The 24,418-nt window shown below is 45.1% G+C and overlaps 3 protein-coding genes across 3 annotated transcripts; all 3 read right to left on the bottom strand.

Moving 5' to 3' along the window:
• Positions 1-10,705, bottom strand: dtd1 (D-aminoacyl-tRNA deacylase 1). Its single transcript, XM_080463543.1, has 6 exons — positions 10,539-10,705; positions 9,599-9,689; positions 9,214-9,449; positions 7,254-7,351; positions 3,209-3,369; positions 1-1,026 (listed from the first exon to the last, which is right to left on the bottom strand). The coding sequence occupies exons 1-5, from the start codon at positions 10,579-10,581 to the stop codon at positions 3,214-3,216; spliced, it is 624 nt and encodes a 207-aa protein (XP_080319669.1). The 5' UTR covers positions 10,582-10,705; the 3' UTR covers positions 1-1,026; positions 3,209-3,213.
• A 1,103-nt stretch (positions 10,706-11,808) lies between these two features.
• LOC308109759 (small integral membrane protein 26-like) lies at positions 11,809-13,054 on the bottom strand. The gene is made up of 2 exons (XM_080463559.1): positions 12,801-13,054; positions 11,809-12,186 (listed from the first exon to the last, which is right to left on the bottom strand). Exons 1-2 carry the CDS (start codon positions 12,922-12,924, stop codon positions 11,993-11,995), a joined length of 318 nt encoding a protein of 105 aa, XP_080319685.1. The 5' UTR covers positions 12,925-13,054; the 3' UTR covers positions 11,809-11,992.
• Positions 13,055-15,287: 2,233 nt separating this feature from the next.
• Positions 15,288-24,347, bottom strand: LOC308109766 (E3 SUMO-protein ligase ZBED1-like; the record flags this gene model as incomplete). The annotated part of the gene is made up of 7 exons (XM_080463570.1): positions 15,288-16,943; positions 17,650-19,106; positions 20,756-21,268; positions 22,232-22,389; positions 22,471-22,535; positions 22,937-23,271; positions 24,110-24,347. The coding sequence occupies 7 exons, from the start codon at positions 24,345-24,347 to the stop codon at positions 16,272-16,274; spliced, it is 3,438 nt and encodes a 1,145-aa protein (XP_080319696.1). The 3' UTR covers positions 15,288-16,271.
• Positions 24,348-24,418: the final 71 nt, after the last annotated feature.

Raw genomic sequence — 24,418 nt, 5'->3', positions numbered from 1 at the left:
TGAAAGGAGAAATAAGGACAAACAATTCGTCTTTAATAAAACTTTCTCCTGAAACACCAGAGAAGATTTAGATCAGTCGAAGAACGGCCGAACGGTGGGGGGGGGGGGCTCAGATTTCACTCATCTTTCAATATTACTTTGCAATTATTCCAAAAAGTTTAGACATTATGAGGAGAAAATGATTTGCGTGTCCCTCCTTCTGGTCCTCTGGTCAAGTGGAAATATTACAGAAAGTGACGACTGAGCAAATATCATTATTCGGTTTATTATTTGCTTTGCGTTTTCACATTAACATTCAAAAGACGGTTGTTTTCTTGAAAATAGTAGGATGATTGTAAAGGTACAGTATTTCTTCAATACCAAGTTGAGAATAATCAGACTGGAGCAGAGAAATGTACGTATTCTAACATGCCAATAGCTACCCGGTAATACCAGTGTGTACCACCAGGTGGTGCAGTGACTCTCTGCTGCCTCCCAGTGCCCAAAAGCAACATAACGTTCATAACACATAAGGTACCTTTAAGTGCAACACATGAAGTGCAAATAGATGCAGGAAAAAAAAAAAGGTAAAAAGAAAAAAAGGCCTGAAAGATATTTAGAGATTTGTTTTTGTGTTTTGTTGCAATGACTTCAGATCTATGAGATATACTCTATGTCGCGGAGAGCTGAGTCTCAGCAGAGTCGCTGGAGATCGTTACGTTCAATGAGTCTCTGCTCCGTAAGTCCAGGTGCTTCGGAGTCTCCGAGCAGAGCCGAGGCTGGGACACAAACATGGACATAAAGGACAGGACAACGTGCGGAAAGCTGCTGAGCCACAGACGTCCGCTGTGTCCCGTCACACCGCGTGGGACACCGTGTTCGACTCCCGTAAAACTGCAGAGGAGTTGAGGACTCGGCTCAGGCTGCGCTCATCTGGGCGAGGGGACGAAGGAAACAGGAAGTGGGATGCTACACCGCCAGGCGTGAGAGTTTGGGAAGGGGCTTCCTGAGGGAGGCGGGGCTCGCCGTCACGTCCTGGAGCGACATCTGCAGGGGAGGAAACGGCAGCAGAAAGCTGAAGTCTTCGCTGTGTTATAGACAACAGAGGGGCAGCAAGGTGGGGAAGTGGTCGGCACTCTCTCTTTATAACATAGAGATGGAGGTTTGAGTCTGAGTCTTTAACATTTACATTTAGACGTGAAAATAATGTCTTAATAAATTAATAATTTTACAAGAATCCGTGCAACGCACTTCACCACTGAGGGGAAGAAATGAGAACTTGTTGTTTTGTTGTGATGGAATCAGGCAGTCTGCGAACACGCAGAGGTTCTCGGATGAAGATACCTTAGACAACGTTTCACGTGACAACACCTAATCCGTTACAAATAAGGAGTGCGTTTACACTGCAGCAGCGGACACAGAGACAACGATGTAGTTAGTATGCCGGGCCAGGGGAGGGCGCTGTTGCTTGTTTTTGTAATGACACTACACAGACATGTGTGCAACACACTATAAACGTAAACAAAATGGAGAGCAACCTACATTCGTATGGACTGATGATGCATCGGATGCTATCAGGGGAGAGTCTCAACTATTAAACTACTGATATGGACGATAAAACTAGAATACAGAACCATACTACTACGGGGGCCTACTATTTGCAATGGGGGGGTGGGGGGTGGGGTAACAGGACCCTGTCACCTCCATCAGTCTCTGCAGGAGGGAATCACGGCCGTGAAAGAATCTTTCCACCGTGGGAGCCGGGATAAAAACTTTGCCGATACAGTGGATCCGCACACCGGTGTCGTGTAAACGGACCCCCCAAAAGTGAATCAAGTTTTGCATTTACACTCGTATTCTGTGTCGTGTAAACGAGGTCTGAGACTGATCTAGAGAATAACTCCTCTGAACACTCTTTTGCTGTAACCATGACAGTAAGACTGTTCATGATGAGACACATGATTGTTCACATGTAATAAAGTAATGGTTGTTCTTTCCTTATTTCTTCTACTCGTTGCACTGCCCTCTAGTGTCAACTTGGGGGCAGTGCAACATCAACTATTAGATTCTCCTTGAACCTTTACAGCACAATTTACATAAGAACACTACAATTGGATAAGCATTGTGTGCAACCACAGCTTGTAACTCCGTAACCATGGCAACATCACAGCTCTATTCTTACTTTTTGATTGTTGCATTGCCCAGAAGTGGAAAAAAGAAATCTGAATACATTCAAATACTAATGAATAGTAATACCAACTAGAAAATTTCACATAAAATTTTGTGTGTGTCTGCCGCTCACAGCACTCTACTATCCCCTTCATTTTGTGTTTTTCAACAAAATTCCATCCACTTTGACTGGTGATTTTTGCAGAAATTGTTTGCCAAATTGTTGACAAAAGTCATATCACACTATTCCTAAAGTCTCCACACGTTTGATGTGCTTTTGGTGTACGTGCTCCCAGCGGTGCGGGACTAGTTAATCGCAGTAAATCTATCGAGCGAAAAAGATGTAGTAAAAAAGAATGGCGCCTTGGATAGTAATCTTTGAGCCTCGACTCTTAGGCCCCGTTTACACGACAGCGAATACGAGTGTATCCGCAAAACTTTCTTCACTTTTGGGGGGGTCCGTTTACACGACACCAGTGTTCGGATCCACTGTGTCTGTAAAGTTTTTATCCCGGTTCCCAAGGTGGAAAGATTCTTTCACGGTCGCTATTCCCTCCTGCAGAGACTGTCGGAGGCTATGGAGCGCTCTTACTGTGCATGCGCAACTCTCCCCCTCCCTCCCCTTCCTTGTGCCCATCCAGTTGTAAACAAACATGGCGGCCCTGTAGTGGTACAACTCGCGGTCAGTATTCTAGTTTTATCGTCCATATCAGTAGTTTAATAGTTAAGACTCACCCCTGATTGCATCCGATACGTCATCAGTCCATACGGATGTCGGGTTTTTTCCATTTTCTTCACGTTATAGTTATATTGTTCTCTGCACATGTCTGTGTGGTTTCATAACAAAATCAAGCAACAGCGCCCTCCCGTGGCCTGGCATAGTAACTACATCGTTGCCTCTGTGTCCACTGCTGCAGTGTAAACGCACTCCTTTTTTTTTTTACGGATTAGGTGTTGTCACGTGAAACGTTGCCGTGTAAACGGGGCCTAAAAGAGTCAGGCACACAGAATAATGAAAGCTCACTGCTGCCCCCAGCAGCACGGAGGTGGGAATGCTCACTTGGTTTACGGCTCCCTCTCTGACGACACGTCGCCCTCCGCTCCGCTGCTGGCGTTAGGGTCCTGTCGGGAGCGCGGGGCGGCCTTCTCCCTGCCCGACTCCGAGGGTCCTTTAGACCTGGTTTTCTCTTTCCTCTGCTGCTGCTTCTCCTGCTTCGACAGCTGAGGAAACATGAGGGTTGCTTTGTCAAGACAGGTTTAACCCCACGGTTTCCTCACTGTGCCACAAACATGGAAGATTCCCAGTCGGTGTGTGAAAAGAAACTCAAGCAGTCCAAGACATGCTACATTTTAACTTTTGTAAAAAATTTCTCTTAGTATGTCTTTTTTTTTTTACCAACATGCACGAGAGCCAGAGTGAAGGTGACGTGGAGCTGCGGAGTGAGTCTCCACTTCTGAGGAGCCTTTATTCAGTCTGCATCTGCAGATTGTCTCAACTCCACATGATCCCTCAATCAGTCTTTTGTCTCATCACACAATAAACACTCAGAGACCCCCCCTGAACCAAACCAAACCTCCTCCTCCTCCTCCTCCTCCTCCTCCTCCTCCTCCCTGTGGGGTGGAGGCAGGTATGCGGCTCATCATCAGAAAGCAGCTCGTAAACACACGCCGAAATCTTGGTGGCAGCCGCCACATATTCATGAGCTAAAAGTTTAAAACGAGTCTGTAAGTAGCTCTAAATATGTGAAAGAGTCAATAAACTGTGACCAGCAGGAGCATAGAAGTAGTCTGTGACGGGATCATGTTTCTAAAGGCCCCCCCATGCTTTCCGCAGTGCATGTCCGCAGACTGTGTGCAGGCCGCGGGTGCTACACGATTGCATCCATACGCCACTCTGGGCTCACTTCCGTGGGCGTTCCATAACCTAACGATCACGAAACTATCTCCACTTCTGGTCGCGGCGTTCTCCACCTTTCCTAAAGTAGTTTATGTTTCACTTCAGGAGTTCTGAGCCGTCTGGCTCTTTATATGCTTTTAAATTGTGATTGTTCAGACGGGGAGATGTGGGGGATCTCCTCTCACGAGTTCCCAGTAGGCTCTGGCGCATGCGCAGTTGGAGCGCACAGGCTGCGAAAGTTGGGCTGCGCGCCGCCGACCGCAGAGGGTCGGAGTGGGATTGTACAAAACTGCAACCCTGGACAACTTATCCTCGGATGAGATTTCAGAAAGTTTTGGGGAAAAATGTACTTTTACATATTGTTATTTCTAATTGATATTTTATATATATCTCGTATATGTCCATATATATTTAGTATAGTATCATATGGCTTTGTTTCTCTTTGTTTACCATTCTCTTAATGGTAAACAAATTGAACAAGTGCATGTAAATACATTCTCAGGAAACACTTTTGATGAAATGCTCAGTAGGAAGCCACATATAAATATACTAAAGTCAAAATTAGCAAAATATATTGGCATCAGGTGTAAAATCAAAGAGATCAACATTCACTCAACTTATTATATAAGTTTCATTCTTCCATATCTGAGTCGTGGTGTGGAAATATGGGGAAATAATTATAAGGCTATTAGACTCATAAATCAAGTTGATTATTAAGCTCCAATGTTTTTGTGTCAGATATACTTTGAAATCCTTCAAATCAATAATGCAGAATTTTTTTTTGCCGTGGACGATAATGAAATATATATCTTATGTTTTTGTGTTAAATATACTTAAATATCCTTCCAAATGTCTCAAATATACTTTGAAATCCTATTCTTCAAATCAATTATACTGGAAAGGTTTGTCGTGGACGAGATGTCCAGAACCACATGGACGAGATGTCCAGAACCACATGGACGAGATGTCCAGAACCACATGGACGAGATGTCCAGAACCACATGGACGAGTTGTCCAGAACCACATGGACGAGTTGTCCAGAACCACATGGACGAGATGTCCAGGGTTGCAGTTTGGTGGACGAGTCGTTGGTGCACCTCGGAAGCAGACCCCAGGTGGGCGGATGACGATTTTGACGTCACGCGGACTCTGCGCACACGCTGATACGGAAAATATAGAGGGGCCATCATCAGTCGTGATGAAAGAAGTCGTTTGATTGGTTATCAGTGGTGAATCTGGAGGAGACGCTCAGCTTCAGCTCGAGCCTGCAGACACTGAGCGCAGAATCATGGAAAGAAAGGAACACTGTCTGTTAGCTGTGGCCTCATCCACCCTACCCCCACCCCCCACCCCCACCCCCCACCCCCACCCCCGACCCCCCAGTGCCAAGCTGAGCCTATTGGCTCTCCCTTATCCCTCATGTTCAGTCTTGGCTGCGGCTCCTTGGCCCCCCGCAGAAAAACATCCACAACACAGATTAACATTCGAAAGACTGTTTCACCTCCTCTTCATGCTCAACTTTGGGGGGGGGGGGGGATGGGCAGGGAGTCAGTTTAGGGCTTTAAAAGACAACTGGAGGACAAGAAGGATAAAGAAGAGGAAGAGGAGGAAGAAAAATAAGAGGACAAAGATGAGAAAGAGCCAAGGACGAGGAAGATGAGGAAGATGAGACAGAGGAAGAACAAGAGGAGGAAGATGAGTGCTCACCACTACACCACCTAATAAAAACTATGTATGAAATATGGTAATCAATTACCATAAACACTATAGTCAAATTAAAAAAGACGATTTCAATATAGATTAAATTATTTCAGTGACTTTTTTTTTTTTTTGAAGAACTTTATTTATTGTTTTTCTTTTGCAAACAGAACAAGATAACAAAGATAACCCACCCACTCCCACCAGAGAAAAAAACAAAAACAAAATAAAAAAAAAAATAGGAAAAGAGAAAAGTAACTTACACTCAAATCAAGTTTGTACATCTGTATGTCCCACTGTTTGGACGCACTCAAACGCGGGTTTGTTGAGACATTAAACATCAGAATGCAAAACGGCAAAAGACATAATGACGGTTTTCCACAAAGCGAAAGGTGCAACCCTCACGATCAGCCGACCAAATCCAGCTGGTCTTCCATATGATGTTATTGTGTTATTAGTGTTGTGAAGTGAGCGGCACGTTCTCAATAAATTCTATGAAGGGAGTCCAGGTTTGAATGGATTTGTGTTTTTCTTTGCTACGGCTTTATCTTAACTTCTCCAGTGGGATCATAGAGAGCCCTTTCCTGCCCCAGCGCTTAAATGAGGGAGGTGTCGCCGACTTCCACTGCAGTAGAATTAATCTCCGTGCCATCAACGTTAAAAAAAAAGGCAATGGCATTTGATTGTAAAATTTGTAAATTGTCTGTCTGGGGGTGTTGATCCAAAACTTCCAATGACCGGAATCGGGACGTTTCAGTGACTTTTAATAAGAGATGAAAATAGATTTGTGCAGTGGACATTACAGTTAAATGAAATCATATTTCATTTGACATTAGACACATTTTAGCCTTATATTTCAAACCAAACTGGACTTTATAAAACATTTTATACTTCCTACATCAGGCGCAGGCCTGTGAAACACTTTGTCTGCATTTGAAAGGGAAAAGAGTGCCACCATCACACTGTACTATAATTAAAACCTCATCGTACTTTTTCATGTAATTTCAAAACAAACACATGTGATGGTGTATGAACGTGAATGTGAGCCACCAACTAGAAAAGCTTCGAGATGCCTTCAAGCAATAACTGTCAATCAATAAAGCTAAAACCGAGTTTTATGACATTTACCAAAAGCCTTTTCACACATATCTGAATTAATACCTAATCAATAAACATGGTCCTAAAAAGGGACCAAGGACAGAGCCCTGTGGAACACCACAAGCTGCAACTGTTTAGCTTTAATGCAGCTATAAGAGGTAAAACATGCAAACAAAACCAAAAAGAGACCAAAGCTCCACTTTAGGAAGCCGCTTTTTCTTCTCATTTCAGTTTATGGGTCATCCATTGAAATGCGTCGAAAATACGTTTTCACTTTTAATTAAAGAGTATTTGAGGATATTAAGAACTTCAATAGCTTAATGAAGACAACTTTTGATAACATATTTGTAAAAGGATGATCTGTACTCGAGGTGGGGGGTGGGGTGGGGGGTGTGGGGGTGGGGTACTCTACCTGTTTGGGGTCAGAGGGTCCGCTGGGTGACGTCAGCTCGACGGTGACAGGTCCGTCGTTCTGAATGTGGACCTGCATGTAGGCACCAAACCTCCCGTCTGGAAAGACAACAGGTTGGGAACGGATTTAGTCTGAGACATCAAATATAGCTGTTAGCAGCTTCAGCACCATGGAGGTATATTAGCAGTGTTTAGCTGTAGGGTTAAAGCTGCAGTGTCATAAATCTAAATGTTCCCAGCATGCCCTTCCTGACAGATTTTCCAGAGGAAGTCTTGATATAAAGTTTAAAACTGATATATTTATTTATCTAATTCATTCATTCCAGGCAAGTGACAATTCGAGTGTACTGATGTACATGTATCTATATATACTCCAATTGCATACATATATCCTTATATAAACCCTTATTGATAACGTAAATAAATAAATTGGTATTTTATAAAAACATATTCACACAAAATAGACATTTACACACACATTCTCATAAACACACACACACATACATCCTATATCTAATATCTAATTGACATACCTGAAAAGGCACAAGAAGTAAAACTTATGTAATCCTACCCCTTCTCCAATATTTGACACTCCTCTTATATAATGATCTCTCTTTATTGAAAATATACTTTAATATATTAAAATGTATACAGTAAGAATTACATATAATATTGAAGACATAACAATATATATATCACACTCACACTCACACACACACACACACACACACACACACACACACACACACACACACACACACACACACACACACACACACACACACGTGTGGGAGAGAGAAAAAATATATCGAGACAGACAGACAGACAGACAGACAGACAGACAGACAGACAGACAGACAGACAGACAGACAGACAGACAGACAGACAGACAGACAGATAGATAGATAGATAGATAGAGAATATATTCATACACATTCACCCAGACAGTGCACATCTTCCCAATACACATGTTTACACCCAAACAACCATATACAAATATACGATCAATCACTTTGTACTGTATAAGAGACACAGTAATCTTGTATAGAATCTTCAACTATCTTCATTTGTGTACTTTGTTAACAATGATCAGTCTGAGCTTCATTTCACCCACAAACCCCATGACACAAATGCATGTTCTTCACAGTTCACCTTGGATTTAAGGACATCACTTGAAAATGAAGACAGGAAGTCTGACATTGGCAGGATGAAAGTCTGATCGGGACAGGAAGAGTGATGTGAGGCGTTGTTCCAGTCCTCTGTGAGATTAATGAGAAGGTCTACAGAACGAAGCTTCAGGACAAAGTGCTGCCTCATCACTTCTCCTCTCTGGAGGAGGCCCTAATTAGGAGGCCTCACGCCTCCCTCTCTGGGACAAGGTGTTCTCCTCACCTGCTCCCCGGTGGGCCGACCCAGTTCGCTGCCACCGTCACCACGCCGATAGTCCACCCCCGTAATCACCCCACCTCACGGCAGTGTGGACGGGGCAGCGAGTGGGAGGACACTTTAGTCTTTAATTAGCTCACAGGCAGCAAACTGCTGCGTTCAGGGACTCTGCTCAAACTGACCTCTAACAGCTTCCAGAAGACAGGACTTCAACAGGAACACCAACAAACCCACTACTGTGTCCAAACTCTACTAAACTGGGATCGTCTCAAAAGACACGCTGATATCTGATGGATTCATGATCGCTGCAAGTTACTGGGAAATAAAGTATTAGATTACAGTCACCAGGAGAAAACTTGTATTATTGTTGTATTGGCATCAACGTTAGCTGAGCTGATGGCTGTGTGGGTCAGTCTATCGACTGATTCAGTTACACAACTTAGTGGGAGGAAGATGCTCTACAACCTGGATCTTCAGCTGTAAATTATAGCAGTTGTTACTTTGAAAAACATTACTCATAACATATAATCTAGGTACTTGGATTTGAGGCTTGGAGGGGGGGGGGGGTGTCCCACCTTTGATGAGCTCGGGTTTGTAGCAGCTCCTCATGCTGTCCAGGATGCTGTTGTAGAAGGGCTGTGCGCTCTCTGTAGGCATGGCACTGTGGAAGTCGGGCTTGTTGCCCTTCAGGATGCACTGCAGGGTAAACTGGCTCACACACAGCACCTCCAGCTCCCCGTCCATCACACTCTTACTCCACGCTTTCCCGTTCTCGTCCTCGAACAGACGCAGGTTCAGGATCTTACGAACTCTGGAAAAAGTAGAGGAGGAAAAAGTGATCGGGTCGGACCACAGTGAGAGACCCCTGACCTCTATTTAATACACAATACAGACAACGGGAGCATTTAACACGCACACACACACACACACACACACACACACGCACACACACACACTCACATGTAGTCTGCATCCCTCTGTGTGTCCTCCACTGATAATCCGAGCAGCACACACAGTCCTCGTCCGATGGAGCTGATGGTCTCATCTCCCACTGCACACAAGAGGACCACAGATACGCCACATCAGTGCATCGTTTTTCCCAGGACCCATCACTGATCAAGATTTCTCCTCACACACAAATTCACCCAAAATGGATAATAGCGACAGAGGACAGTTTCTCCAAAGACATGAGGACAGAAATTACAAAATAAACACTAAATAATAACGTGTTCATTCTGCACAAATTAGCAAAATTGACTTAAAAAAAAGTGTAACTTCCTGACTAATAAGTGATGAAGGACAATGTTCTAATGAACTGATTTTTATCTGTAATGTTGAATAAGAATGAGAACCCTCAGTTATTGTAGTGTTGGCAGATTTTCTGGAGAGATGAAGAGGAGAAAACTGGTGAACCTCAATACTTGCACATCATTTTGTAAAAGCTTCGGGTGAAAGATCTCTGGACCAGACCATGATTTTAACACTAAAAAAGCAACTCTTTATCTGCCCTAGTAGGTACATTTAAAAAGACTTTTGGTCTCACAGGATGGAGGCAGTTTTATTACATGTGTGCTCTGGTTTTAGGGAAATGTCGTTTAATTCTATGTTGAAGATGTAATACTAGCAGCTTTCAGCCTGGACACCTTCCCTCCCTGGGTTTGTGGGGAAACACCAGATGGAGCTCCGGGCTAATACCCGGATCTACCCGGCGCTCCGGAGCTGACACCCGGCTCCCCTCGGAGCTTCGGCCGCCTCCAGCAGCGCCTCTGCCCCGGGTCTCATTCATTCCAGCCGGGGAGGCTAATGCTAATGCTAACGCGGCTACCCGGCGGTGTTGGGGACGTTCGCGGTTTTTGTTTCGTTTCTGCAGAGTTGAAGCTCCTGTCGGGTTGACGCTCACCTGTCACGCTGGCCTTGGTGACCCTCTGAACGATGGCTCTCATGGTTGCTGCTGTTGTTGTTGTTGTTGTTGTTGTTTTGGTGTCAGAGCAGTAGGAGCACGCTGCTTCTCCACTTCCGGAGTTAGTGACGCCATGACGTCATAAGCTGCCTCACAAGTCAGCCGACGTCATGACGTCGCCCCCAAGTGGCTGAAGTTCAGAGCTTCACTGAAAATATGTACTCAAATACTAGTACTTTACTCAGATTTTACTCGATTACAAGTATAGGTACTGTGTAACAATAGTCTGAGGAAGTAGTACTTAGTGTGGAACTTATTGTACTTGAAGTGTAAGTTACATTTAAACCTTGTGATGATGTGACATTCCGTTTTAAAGTTTTAAAGTAACTAAATATTACTCCAGCGTAAACAAATGTAGACTTCTCTTGTCACACGGCACCTAGATCACATGGGGTAAAATGTACACTACCATGAAAAAAAATACTCAAAGCACCAAAGAAATACAACTCAACTAAAGCTTGTGAGTATTTGTAACTATTGTATCCCGCTGGTTTTAAAAGTAATGAAAGATTGCAGGGTGTAAAATGTACTTAAGTGGTGATTAAATTGCACATTTAAAAAAAAAAATCTCTATAGGCTGTGTAATTTCTATAATGTATTTGTAGATAGTCACTTCTATTCATAAATGTTTTAACCTATCTTATCTGTCTGTGGTCATTTTTGACATATTTTTGTTATTTCATGTCTTTCTTGTCCTTTACTTTCTATTCATTCATTTTAAGTCTTAAGTGTTTTTTTTTTATTTTGTCATTTTAAAGTTACTATCTCTCTTCAAGAAATGTGTGTTTTTTGTGGCAATGCTGTGTCTTTGTCATTGATTTATGTCTTTCATGTTCATTCTTCATTCTTTATACTTGTTTATCTAAAAACAAAATCTGGTTGTGTCACAAAGTTTTCCTTTCCTTTTCTTTTTGGTTCTTTAGTTTGTGACGTTTTCTTCGAACAGAAAACATCTTGGGCTCCATTTTATTGATTTTAATCTCTTCATTTTTTTCTGCTTGTTTGTCGTCAGTTTAGAGTTTCTACAATTCAGAATTTTATTTCTCTTCTGCCTCTTCAAGCTTGCCCTCTGTCTCCTTTAGTTATTTTCTGGTTTTATAGTGTCCGTATCCATTTCATTTTTCTCTGTGATTTTTCTTTATTTGTGTCGTTTAAAGCCTGAAGCAGTTCTTCTGTGGAACATTTCATTGATCGCCATCAGAACAGGTCCGATTCAAATGGAAACATCATGCATGAGTTTATTGAAACATCACAATGGAGAGAAGCGAAACTTTGACTGGACGAGCTCTTCTTCTCATTTCCCGTCGTCTGCAGTTCACAGGAGTTCGGGCTCGCCTCGCTGGGTTTCTTTCAGTTCAGAAGAAAGTCCTGACAGTTAAACTCTACCGGAGGTGTCATCTTCTCTCGCCCGGCTGCGTTGAGTCGCTCTCCGTCTTCGGGGGCTCGGCGCTGAACGATCGCAGGAAGTTGTAGATCCGTGTTGTGTATGGGACAAAGTCCTTCTTGTAGATGATGATGCTCTTGGTGTGAGCGGTGGTGTAAACCACCGTGTTCTCGTCCTGCTCAACTTCCTCCTCTTTTACTTTCTCTGGGGAGAAACGGGGGGTTTAGTTCCGTCTCGGTAACGTCAACGCAGTTTAGTGAATATGCGATCACTATAAGTGGGAATCAGTGTGTAAGAAAGAAAAATGCAGTTACACCTTCAGAATCATATCAACAATCTCAAATAAATCACGTTTCATCACAATAGAGTGGAAACACCCAAAAAAATCTACCAAAGAAAAGGGGCAGAAATAATCTACTTCTCCTGTCTAATCTGACGTAACGTACAGTTCATTTTAAGGTTATTAAATAAGTGAATTTTAAATCTATCTAGGTGTAGCTGTTTAAGAAACTTGAAAGCTTTCAGCCTATTTTAGGTATTTTAACTGATTTGTCCACTTTATGCAATTGACACAATTTCAGACGTTTTTCCTGATGCAGCGGTTTCACATTTTAAAGGCATTTTATGGATTTAAAACAAATATTTTAGCCATTCAAACAGTTTTAAAGGTTTTTTGCAGAGAGAGAGAGAGAGAGAGAGAGAGGCACTGTGTGTGTCTCAGGATGCGCGTCTCTGTGTCAAGCTCAGTGTGTGTGTGTGTGTGTGTGTGTGTTTGTGTGTGTGTGTGTGTGCGTGTGTGTGTGTGTGTGTGTCCTCACGGAGAGCCTGGTCGTATTTTCCAGAGTATTTCAGGTAACCAAGCGAGCCGATCATGGTCCAAACCCCGAGAGCGTAAACCGCGGCCATTCTGTTGTTCCACTTCAGGTAGTCTTTCATCTGCATCGTGGCTTTTTGAAAAGCTTTAAACTCCCACAGAAAGGGTGAGGGTTTCCCCCCCAAAAGGTTTTAAAAGTCCTTAACTCGTCTCCTCATAGAAACGTAAGGACAGCGCCATGACAGTCAACCCGGAAGTACACAATAATGACGTCACGTCACAATATTTTTATTCCGTCTTTATATTTTTGAGAATTAGTTATTAATTAATTAATGTTATCATTTATTAGCGTATATTGGATTAAACATTTCTTAATTCAAAAAAAAAAAATTCTGAATTATGAGATATATTTTTAATGTTTTTTAAATCTGTGTTTCTCTGACAATAAATTAAAGTCTCTGCTCTTTGCAGATGATGTTGTCCTTGTGGCGGCGTCACATGAAGGCCTCCAGCGGTCACTGCAGTAATGCAGTCACTGTACCAGGCCGTTGTGGTGAAAAGGAGGTGAGCTATAAAGCAAAGCTCTCTGTTTACCGGTCGCTCTCCATCCCCACCCTCACCTTTGGTCATGAACTCTGGGTCATGACCGAAAGAATGAGACTGCGGGTACAAGCTGCCGAAATGCGTTTTCTCCGCAGGGTGGTGGGCGTCACTCTTCGTGACCGAGTGAGGAGCTCAGCCATTCGGTAGAGACTCAAAGCCGAGCCGTTACTCCTCCACATTGAGAGAGGCCAGCTGAGGTGGTTCAGGCATCTGATTGGGACACCCCCTGGTCGCCACCCTTTAGATGTCTACCAGGCACGTTCAACTGGGTGGAGGCCCCGAGGTCGGCCCAGGACTCGCTGAAGAGATTATATCTCTGGCTTGGCCTGGGAGCGTCTCGGGGTCCCCTCAGAAGAGATGGAGGAAGTTACTGGGCACAGGGATGCCTGGACGTCTCTCTGTACTGCCACCGCAAGACCAAATGGACTTAGCGGGAAAGAAAGTTGATGGATGGATGGATGGATGGATGGATGGATGGATGGATGGATGGATGGATGGATGGATGGATGGATGGACGTTCTTGTGTAAACGAGGCCTGAGTTGAGTAGAAAAGTGTTGCAGCAGGTAGACGTCACCCTCACCGTTGTCACTCTGCTGGCCTTCGTACGTCTTCGTCTACGGCAGGACAACCTCGGGGAGAAGAAGAGCCAGGCTGCACTCTCCTCCGACTCCATCATGGCTGAAGCTAAACTATAAAGACACAATTCTCATAACTGATCACGTAATAACGGCCAATACCTGCCAATAAAATAACAATTGTGAACTTTTTCAATGTAATAAAGCCCATAAGATAAAAACTTGTCAATAGTGTAATAAGATATTCAATCCATTATTGTACCAACCAGTCCTGGCTCCAGCTCAGTACAGAAGGGGGGGGGGGTTGAAAACCGAGGGGGGGGGCAATGACGTGATGCATAGTATGAGAAAACTTATGCAGCCCAATTGTTTTATCCAAGCAGGGCTTGACATTAAGGATTTTTACTTTCCCGAAGTTTAATGGAAATTTACAAGCTTGGGTAAAGTATGAATTCGACCAATAAATACATTGTAAAATGTTTCTGGAATTGTTTTTTTGAGTAAACTTGAGGTATATTTGACTCCAATAAAAAATTACTTGACAAACATAATAGGATTTCACAAATTATTTTTACAATTTACACTTCTTTCCATGAGAGTATCCATGCAGATTCTGACATAGTGCTGAAATATTTAGACACGTTTTTTCACTTCCGATCCGATACCCAAATTAGTATATCTGCCGATACGATTCTGATACCAGAGCTCTGTTTGCTTTAATAGTATCATTATTGTTGACTTTATAAGAGGCTATAATAAACTTCTCTCTACAGTAAAGTATGAAATGTGCTAATGTATGCATGTATTCTCCCAAAAGGCAATTTAGCCTTATCCGTAAAGTGTTAAAGTGCTTCATGAACATCTAAAATGCTGTGAGTGATCAGGTGGGTAACAAACTGGTTGTTCCTTACAGTAACTGAAGCAGCATGAAAAAAAAATGTAATAACTGCATCCAATATTAATAGTAAAATACATACATTTATGGAGAACATTTTCAGGTTTTGCGCAGCTTCGCTGATCAAAAAGGTGGAGTGAGTGGATGGAGTAGTTGTCATTCATTTGTTGGTTGTGAAAAATCTGTCACTGTTTTATTACATTAATGGAAAGATGTTATTGGCTTTAATATATTCAGAAAATATGCTAATTGCCATTACTGTGGTTGTTATACTCAATCCTGCAGGAGGTTCGGTCTGTGTTCGAGCTCTCATTGTAAAGTGTATTTTTAAAGTTATATTTAATGAAGATGATCATTTGGGTGAGTGACGGCTCCTTTCCGACTCTTCTCAAAGGCAAAAACACCAGAGGCATCAATCCAGTGATAATACATTGTATTTATTAAAAACCTTCTGGTACAATTACGTCACATGAGTTGCATGAATAAGGTCATTTCAACAATACCACAGTTTAGGACAATACGGCCTTTGTGCTACCGAGTTTCTATTGTGCAAACGATGTACAATATCACAGTACAGCAGATCTACAGTCAAAAAGGGAAACCGTCTCCTCCAGATTCTTTAGCTCTTTATTCGGGTTATCTGTTATCTTATCCACTGAATAGCAGAAACTACTAATAATGCTAAATAAAAAGGCGGGTGGTAGGTGTTTAACACAGTGCTACCATGCAGAGTGATTCCACACGCTGTAGTCAGTTAATTATACTTCAAAAGAAACATGTTACGTCAGTTGTGGTGGAAAAATATGCTGAAGCTATGCGACAGCTTCAGAACAAAGTAAGGCACTACATGCTGAAAAGGTACGAGGTGGAATTGAAAGGAGCCCAAACATAAACCGACCAGCCTCAACATTACGGCCACCTGCAGGATTCTGTGGAGGTCAAATCCTCCTCGTCCGTCCAGACGTGGACTTCAGACCCGCTTGGGAATGTTTGGATCAATTTCAGGATCTTCTGTATATTTCAAAACAGAAAATACTGTCGACAGCAGATCCGCGAGCAATACATGAAATTTGTTGGTTTGTTAACAAATACGTCTTAAAACACAAGAAACACCAGTCCAGGGTTCAACCAAAACTATTTGGTTGGAAGAATGAGTGACGTTCAGGTTGGAAGCTGTGGTGGGAATAATGTGGTTAAAGCTCTAAACTTGCATTAGGTTTGTATCAGTTTTAACTTTAACCTTGTCGTTTCTCATTCCCCCTCTGGAATTTCCTCACATAGTTTCACACAGTCCTCAGGTTGAGTCAGGTTTGATTTCATCTGAATAAAGTTTGTGAGAGTTAAATCAATGTGCAGCTCAGTTGATTAAACTCAAGTGTTTTTCAGGTGATTTTTATCTTTTTAACTCCCGCTGTTCTTGTCGTCACTCTTCGCCATCGTCTGTCTGCTCTCAGTCGTTGGTATGTTGTTGTGATGGAGGAACAAGATGGTGTCCAGATTCTCTGGTGGGATGTTGGATCTCTTCCTGTAGGTGGCGCCGTCCTCCACAAAGTCCAGTGTAGCGTTTCCCGCCACGGCCGGCGCTGCCAGGTAGGCCCGAGCTGCTGTGGCCAGCAGAGGGAACTGCGCGGCCTTGGTCCTCCACCACTGCAGGGGCTCCACGCCCAGCGACGCCCCCCTGTCGGCTCTGAAGGAGGACAGCTCCATGTCCAGGGTCTCCTCCACGGAGCTCTGCCGGCTCTGGGGAGCCGAGCAGAACAGGTCTCCCAGGAGGAACTCCATTCCGGAGAGCCCGTCCTGAGACACCGGCTCGGTGGACTCGGGCTCGTCGAGCTCGCCCGCATCGCTCTCTTCCTCCTCCTCCTCTTCCTCCTCAGACATTTCTTTGAAGCTCATGGGTCGAGACTCTTTAAGACGTTTGCTCCTCCGCAGGAAGTCGCGGTCCGACTCTGGAGAGCCCGGAGAGACGCTTCTCTTGTTCTGCCTGCGCGTCTTACCCCGACTCCTCCTCCGGTCCTCCTTCACGATCCGCACCGCCTCTTTCTTCAGCCAGTCAAAAGTGGCTATCCGCTCCTGGATGATAATCAGGACAGAAACATTTCAACTCCGGTCAAACTTCCTGAGGCTTGAGAAGCTTTGTAGACACGAACCACAATCAAACATTAAGGCATTCAGAAGTTACGGTAGGAACGATAACAGAAGGGGCAGCGTGAGAAATGAAAGGGCTGTGGTGTCCCATCAGATTTGAACCAGGAACATTTCAAAGTAGAAGAATTGAACATTTTCAAGTGAAAACCCCCGAAATAAAACCTTGGTATTGTACAAAACTCAGCCGCTCCCACTCAGTTTTCATGTAGACAACGGAAGCACTCACGCCTTAGTAAGTAGTTCTTCTGCACATGCTCAGTAGAGACATTCAGAACGTTTCCTCCAGAATGTCATGACTCCCAGTCCAGATTCCCCTGGGACTTGTTACTTTTATTTTGACAGTCACCGTGATAACGATCAAAATTAAGCAGTCTGTCCATGAGAATGTCTCTGTTCTCCCATTGTTAATGTTTATAGTAGAGTATTGTTTTCTGCTGCATGTGTGTGTGTGTGTGTGTGTGTGTGTGTGTGTGTGTGTGTGGTTTCATTAGAAAAACAAAAAACAGCACCAACTAGTGGCCAAAAAGGAAGACTAGATGGTTTTCCATATTTTAGTATAAATGTAGATATATAATCTAGATATAAGCATCTGGTGAATGAATGAAATCACAAAGCGGTTCAGCAGACTCACCTTCACCTCCATGAATCTCAAGCCGTGAAACTGCGGGTCGAGGGCGCACGCCACGCTCAGCGCCCGGCTCACGGCGGGGTTCTCGTAGCAGCTCGTCAGGTGTTGCCTCACGATCTTCTTCATCTCCTTCAAGATGGCCGACGAGTCGGTCGGCCGCGAGACGAGGTGGCGCGACAGCAAGCCGGTCAGGATGGGTTTGACCAGGGACAGACGGGGGAAGTTCTCCTTGGCGAGAGTCCGACAGGCCACGTCCAGAGGCTTGAGGACCAGACACAGATCCTCCACAACCCTCCAGTCTGAGCGCAGAGCCGGGACGTTTGTTGATGAAGCGATGGAGGTGGAGATCACAGAGCAGCTGCCAGATGAACTGGACTCCGAGTCCTCGTGAGGCAAAACCTCACTTTTATCCACTTTTATTAAATCAACAAAGACACTTTTATGCTTGACGAGCGTGCTGAGTAGCGGGTAGAGTCTGTTCCAGGTCGGCGAGCTGTGAGCCCACGACTCCAGGCTGGCCTTCTCCTGCTTCGTCAGGCTCTGCAGAATGTTCTGGGCGTGAAACTTATACCAGCCTTTACTCTGAGTAGCTGGCAGGACCAGGGCAGAGAGAAACATCTGGACCTGGCGAAGGGTTTTGGAGATGACGGGATGCAGCATGATCTCCTCGATGCAGCCCTTCACCACGCTGAAGAAGCAGGGGATGGAAGGAAGTCCTCCGCTGGACAGACTGAGCCCGGACGCTTCGTCGGGCGACGCCGAGTCGTCCCTCTCCAGGAATGTTGTCGAGTTGGGGTGCGGGGCGCTCCCTGCAGCGTCTTCCCCCTTCATCGGACTCCTGGTCCCGTTTCTCCACTCCCCGCCCAGCAGGAGCAGATTGGGCTGGGAGATCCCCCACTCCTCAGCCATCGCCTTCACCCGACTCTCCACTGCCTGGACGCTGTTCTCCTCCCCATCGCTCAGTCTCCGGGTCGCCAGCGCCAGGTTGTGGAAACCGAAGTAACGGTCTATGAAGTGAGCCCAGAGCGTGAGGTAGCGCTCAGTGCTGCCCTGCCAGCTGTGGAGCCAAACGTCAACGCTCACTGTGACGAAATGACCAACGTCCCTCTGACTGCTGAAACGGTGCCAGCGTCTCCGGGGCTCAAACTCAATGGGGGCCGTGTAGTCGTTCACCTGCTCGACGTCGCCGCTCCTCCTCAGCAGCTGGAGCAGGCCGGCCTTTGCTTTGGCGTGGTGGTCCTTCAGGAGGGTCTCCAGCTGATCGGGTGACGGCAGCTCCCGGTAGGAGGGCAGGAGGGTGTGGATCAGCTGTTTGAAGCCTTTCCCTTCGGTCAGGGCGGGGGGATGAAGATCCACCATCAGGAAGTTGGCGATGGCGTTGGTCACAGAAGCGGACAACACGAGGGGAAGCATGCCGACCAAACTGTTGGAGGTCATCAGTGGCAGGGAGCGAAGCGGAGCTGGTGAAAATCAAAAAAATAAAAAAAGTTTTATTACATGACATGACATAATAACGGTGCTCAGAGGCACTGAAAACGCAACTTTATGGAAAAACGCTACGACTCTGTTGTGGTGTAAACGAGCAAAAACGCTGCTGCTGCTCCTGGTCACCAAGGCTATAGTAACTAGGAGATGTCCACATGCTCAGTAGAGACAATCAGAACAATGTTTCCTCCACAGTTTCATGACTCCCAGTTCATATTCTCCTGGGACTTGGTACTTTTATTTTGACAGTCAAAGAAATAATTCAACTTGGTCGTCTGTCCACTAGAATGTCTCGGTCTCTCCTCTTGTTAATGTTTAGAGCAGATTGTTCTCCGCTGCATGTGTGTGGTTTCATTCCAAAAACAAACAACAGCACCAACTAGTGGCCCAATATGAAAACTACACAGTTGTGAAACATTTTCTGAAACAAAAAACTCAAAAACAGTGCATTTTCACTTGAAACTTTGTGTAAACAGAGTCCAAGTATGTGTGAAAGGCTTAAATATGATTGATTATGTAAACCACCAGATCTGGTGACCATCTCTACAGTTGTTATGCAGCTGAATATTCGACAATGCTACTTTTTCAGACCTTTTTCCAAAAGAAAAAAAAAGTTTCATATTTGGACCAAGATATTCAAATGTAGTTATTTTCCGGAGGCCAGTTGAAATTGCTTCTTTGGTTGGATTTGGCGTTTTAGTTGTCTTGAACTGGGAATAACTTGCTTATATTAAAAAAAAGAAAAAGAAAAGAATTGTAGTGTTCCAGTTGATTATGAATGAACAAGTAAAGTCCAGTAAAGCTGCTTTTGTGCAAAGACGATAAATGAAAACATTTAGTTGAAATTATTCTCTATAAAACTGTGAAATCAAACCTGCAGGTAACACTAGAGCCCAGCGGCAAGTCATTGAAATAGCAAAAATACTTTAAATGTAACATTAAATGAGGGTTTCCCTCATTAGATATATTTCACTGCCCGGCCTTTTTTCAAGCAGTCGTATCTTTTATCACTTCAACATTGAGTTCAGTGAACAAATTCAACACATTTGATTTTCAGGACCAGTTCCCAGCGCGTGTCGCTCACGTCGTCATCATCATTTTTCGAGAAATACACGAGATCCAAAACATGAATTCTCCCCGATTTGAGTTCTGCTCTGATTTCTTGTTCGGTATCACCTGCAGGTCAAAGCACTCGTACCGAGAATCATCTCCACACAGTATGGACACTCAATCTTGTTTCCCAGCGAGTGCGGTTGTTGTAAACTTTGAGTAACGTTCTTTCTTTGCTCTCACGTCCCGCTCGCTCCAACACCGCCACCACCATCATCACTACCTTGAAGGGTTAACTTTCCACGGACGTCATGCAAAAACCAAAAGATTGCACTTCAACGATGCACGACATGCACCAGTACTCGTGATGTCTGAAATGATTCAACAGCAGAAATGCTGAGTGCAAGTCAATGTTTGATTTTTTGATTGTGTTTGAATCAGGGCGTCACAAACTATCAAAACGTATCACGAGATCAATATTTGTAATAAAAATATTGCAAAAGACTGAACTGTGATAAATCACGATTCCTGCGGTTCATTCAGGTTCAGTAGAAGGCAGAAAGTCAGAGCTTACCTGCGGTGGAGCCTCGGTCTTTGTAGCCGTCCCGTGGTCTGATGTCGTGCTTGTTGGTCAGGTGGTTCTGGAGGTCGGTGGCTCCGCCCACACAGCCCACATGATCCACGCAGAGCTTGCACACCGCCGTGTTGCGATCCAGCGGCCGCCCGGCCAGGTCGGGCTCGAAGCCGAAGAAGTACCAGGGGCTGTTCCTGGTGGCGCTGGGGTTGCTCAGCAGCTTCTCGGTTCCCGGCACGAAGTCGTACTTCTCCGTCACGCAGGAGCCCAAAGACGGGAAGGAGATGAGGGAGGCGGGGGGGAGGGCCGAGGTGGGAATCGCTCCCGGGTCCGGAGCCCCCTCCGGCGTCGACACCGTGGTCACATCGCTGATGACGGGCATGGGGCTCTGCGATTGGCTGTGGTCGGACCACAGGGAGGCGCTGCTGGGCTCGGGGAGGGTGACCAGCTGGATGTCCTGCAGGAGACGCAGAGCCGTTTCTTTGTCCCCGACTTCACACTTCACGTTGTCTCCTGTCGACCAAAAGGAAAATATCAGCGACACCGACGCCTCACAGCAATAATCCCTGGATTCAGTCTGCATGTTCTCACTGAGCAATGTGGGGTTCCGCTTTCTTCCTACGTTCCAAGGACAAGTAGTGTATGAATAAAAAGTTCCTGTGTGTCTTACTAAATTAGCACGTCTGTTTGTGTGACACATCAGCCGAGCTGTCGGATCCGTTCGGTTCAGTTTAAGAACCGTTTGTTTCACCAGGAGCCACGAGACTTCACACACATGCAGATAGTTCTAAATTAGGGAAACTGTTAATAAACCCCAAGTACTGTGGACAGAAACTGTCTATTACCTCATAATGAACCAGAAAATGACGGCAGGAGACGGCAGCTCTACCAGCATTTTCATCTAAAGCAGCGAGCTTGACTGAAATCATAACCATGATTTTATACAAACTGATTATGTCTGCTACAAAATACATTTTGAGTGTGAATTCAATATGAATGATTGCAGTATTGATAGAAGGAGATGATGGATCTCCTTCTCCACTGTTATCATGTGAGGACATCTGGAAGAGATTCAAGTCGACCGTGCAACTTTGGATGAATCTGGTGTGAAAGATTAATTATTATGGAAGAAAAGGGAGAGAAACCCCGAAGTGTATCAGCTCCTCCATTAACTCTGCAGCTTTTTCCTACCAGAGAGCCGCTTCATGCAAACTTTTTTAACTGCTTCCAGTAGCGAGGTAGGACTTGCAGATCATCTCTGTGCCAATATTCCCATCTCTTTATGTTACTACAATGTTAAAAGAGAAATCTACCTTAATGCACTGCTAAATATCTGTTCGAAGGTGTGTGCAGGAGGGCCACATAATACAAATAATCCCGAGTTTATATTTTCACTCACTGTGGCTGGGTATGAGATGATCCGCGCTGGTTTTGATGTCTAACATTCGAGGGAAAAGCCGGTAAAGGAGAGCTCACCCATTCCCAGGCCCAGCAGGGAGGCGTAATCCTTCCCGATCCAGACCCGGAGCTCCGCTCCTTCTGCGATGGGCTGAGAGACTCGGTAGTAGATGTGGCGGTAGAACTGGAAAACCACCAGGTTGTGTTTCTCCTCGCTGCTGGTGTACCTCACATACCTGAAACACACAAACAATCACAGAAAAACAGGGATCCAGAGAAGAAATGAATCAAAAAGGGAGGAAATATTAACTCCATACCTCATCCAGTTTGACTTGTTCTCGTCAGAAGCATCGATGTAGATGAAAGCTGCGTCATCGCGGATCTGGAGGAGAAAATATAAAATGACGCTCTCTCATATGCGACGGTAAAATAACCCTTTTAGAGTTGTACTCTAAACTACTACGACCAAGTGTAAAATAGATGAATAAACCCTTGTTTCTTTATGCAGATTCTGGTGTTCTCCTGTTAATATTCTTCCTGAAGTGCTCCACAAAGTCTTCCTCTATACAAATAAAATGGAAACCTGTGCTGGGATTTCATGGACATCAGATGATTATTCTTAGTTTGTTTTTGGAAAGATTCTGGCCAATTGGAAGAATCTGCTGCTTAATTCATGATATGCAGGAGTCTGAAATCTGAATGAAGTCACTGTGGTGGAATAGTCTGAGATGAGAGACGTTGATCTGCAGGAACGTCCCGATTGAATTGTGAGTGTTGACTCACCGCCCAGGCGTATCGGAGGCTGGCCGGCGTCGGTCCTCTGCACAGTTCTCCCACAAACGGCCCGAACATGACGCCCTGCTGCAGGAGACACTTGGTGAACACCTTCCCGTCGGCCGGCCGCTCGTCGCCGGGCGGCCCGGGAGCAGACAGACTGGAGAACACGTCACCCCCCAGACAGAGGCAGGAGGGCAGGGACAGCACGGCCCGGGAGGGTCCGCCCTGGAGCCAGGGCTCGCCCGGCGGCAGCACGGCGTCTGGAACGTACAAGGAGTGACCCGACGCCGACTGCGGGAGGGGAACGTCCTCGAAGAACTCCTCATTGTTGAGATCTAATCCTGGAGGATCACAGCAGAGGAAGAATGAGTTGGGTGTAGTGGTGAGCTCTGTTTACAACAAGGCGGTTCCCGGTTCAAGTCCCAGAGCCCAGGAACCTGCAGAAAAAGATACTGGACAACAACAAGTGACAGTAATTCTCCCAATTCAATTCAATTCAACTTTATCTATATGGCACTAAATACTACAAAGTCCTTTCTTGCTGATTTTAACAGAGAAAAACTCAACAAATCCACATGAGCGACAGTGGAAAGGAAAAACTCCCTCAACAGGAAGAACACTTTGCAAAACCAGACACAGAGGTGGCGGCTTTCTGCTGGCCGGTTGGGGTGAGAGAATAGAGAAGAGGATAGGACAGACAGACAGATTGAGTTTGGAAACAGACCCTGGATCGGGTAGCGGGTAGGACACAGACCCCGGCTTGGTCATGGGGGGAGGGACGCAGACCGTGGTTCGGGGGAGGGGGCCCTTTATTTAACCTCTGCAGACTGACCAGTTACTTTCAGGGTGAGACCATGATTTTGGAAAACTCATTTTCCCACCAAAAATGTAAACTTTATGGCACATGTGTCAAAGTCCGGTCCTGGGGGGGTCTCTGGTCCTGCAGGGTCTCTGGTCCTGCAGGGGGTCTAGGTCCTGGAGGGTCTCTGGTCCTGCAGGTTTTAATTATCTCCTGGTTGCAACACATCTGATTGCAACGAGACTCAATATTGATCTTTACCAGATGAAGACATCAACATCAGCTGGAGGTTTGCTGAAGCAGAAACCCTCGTTGGTCTGACAGTTTGTGTTGTTTACCAGGACCGGGATCTGATGTGGATCTGCAGGGACATTCATTACCTGGAGTCTCGAATCCTCCCAAACTGGCAGAGGAAGGAGGGTCGAAGAAATCTGCCCGGTGTCTCCTCTTCAGGTGGCTTCTTAGATTCGTGGTGTTTCCACTTTTTGCGAGCACGATTTTTCTGCACAAACGACAAACTGCCTCCCCGGAGTTTAAAGGTTGTCCTTTGTCGTCTGCCTTCAGCCCAAAATACAGCCACACGGCGGATTTGCTCCTCGGTTTGGTCACCAGATCCATGTTTGTTCGTGCTCTTGTGTGTGTGTGTGCGCACGTGCACGTGCAGCGCTGCAAGCCTGCAGCTCCCACTA

This window comes from Lipophrys pholis (assembly GCF_963383615.2).
Source record: "Lipophrys pholis genome assembly, chromosome: 5".
In the NCBI taxonomy this organism is placed as follows: Eukaryota; Metazoa; Chordata; class Actinopteri; order Blenniiformes; family Blenniidae; genus Lipophrys; species Lipophrys pholis.
Note: the sequence above shows the minus strand (reverse complement) of the source record. Positions and strands in the feature narration are given on the sequence as shown.

What these genes read in the sequence shown, in the direction of transcription:
- LOC308109759 (XM_080463559.1), bottom strand. Translation starts at nt 12,924, where the DNA reads ATGCAGATGAAAGACTACCTGAAGTGGAACAACAGAATGGCCGCGGTT. An exon ending in AAAATACGACCAGGCTCTCC is followed by an intron (nt 12,187 to 12,800) that starts GTGAGGACACAC and finishes GTTTCTCCCCAG; the next exon opens with AGAAAGTAAAAGAGGAGGAA.
- dtd1 (XM_080463543.1), bottom strand. Translation starts at nt 10,581, where the DNA reads ATGAGAGCCATCGTTCAGAGGGTCACCAAGGCCAGCGTGACAG. An exon ending in CAAACCCGAGCTCATCAAAG is followed by an intron (nt 7,352 to 9,213) that starts GTGGGACACCCC and finishes TTGTCTTTCCAG; the next exon opens with ACGGGAGGTTTGGTGCCTAC. An exon ending in GACCCTCTGACCCCAAACAG is followed by an intron (nt 3,370 to 7,253) that starts GTAGAGTACCCC and finishes ATGTTTCCTCAG; the next exon opens with CTGTCGAAGCAGGAGAAGCA.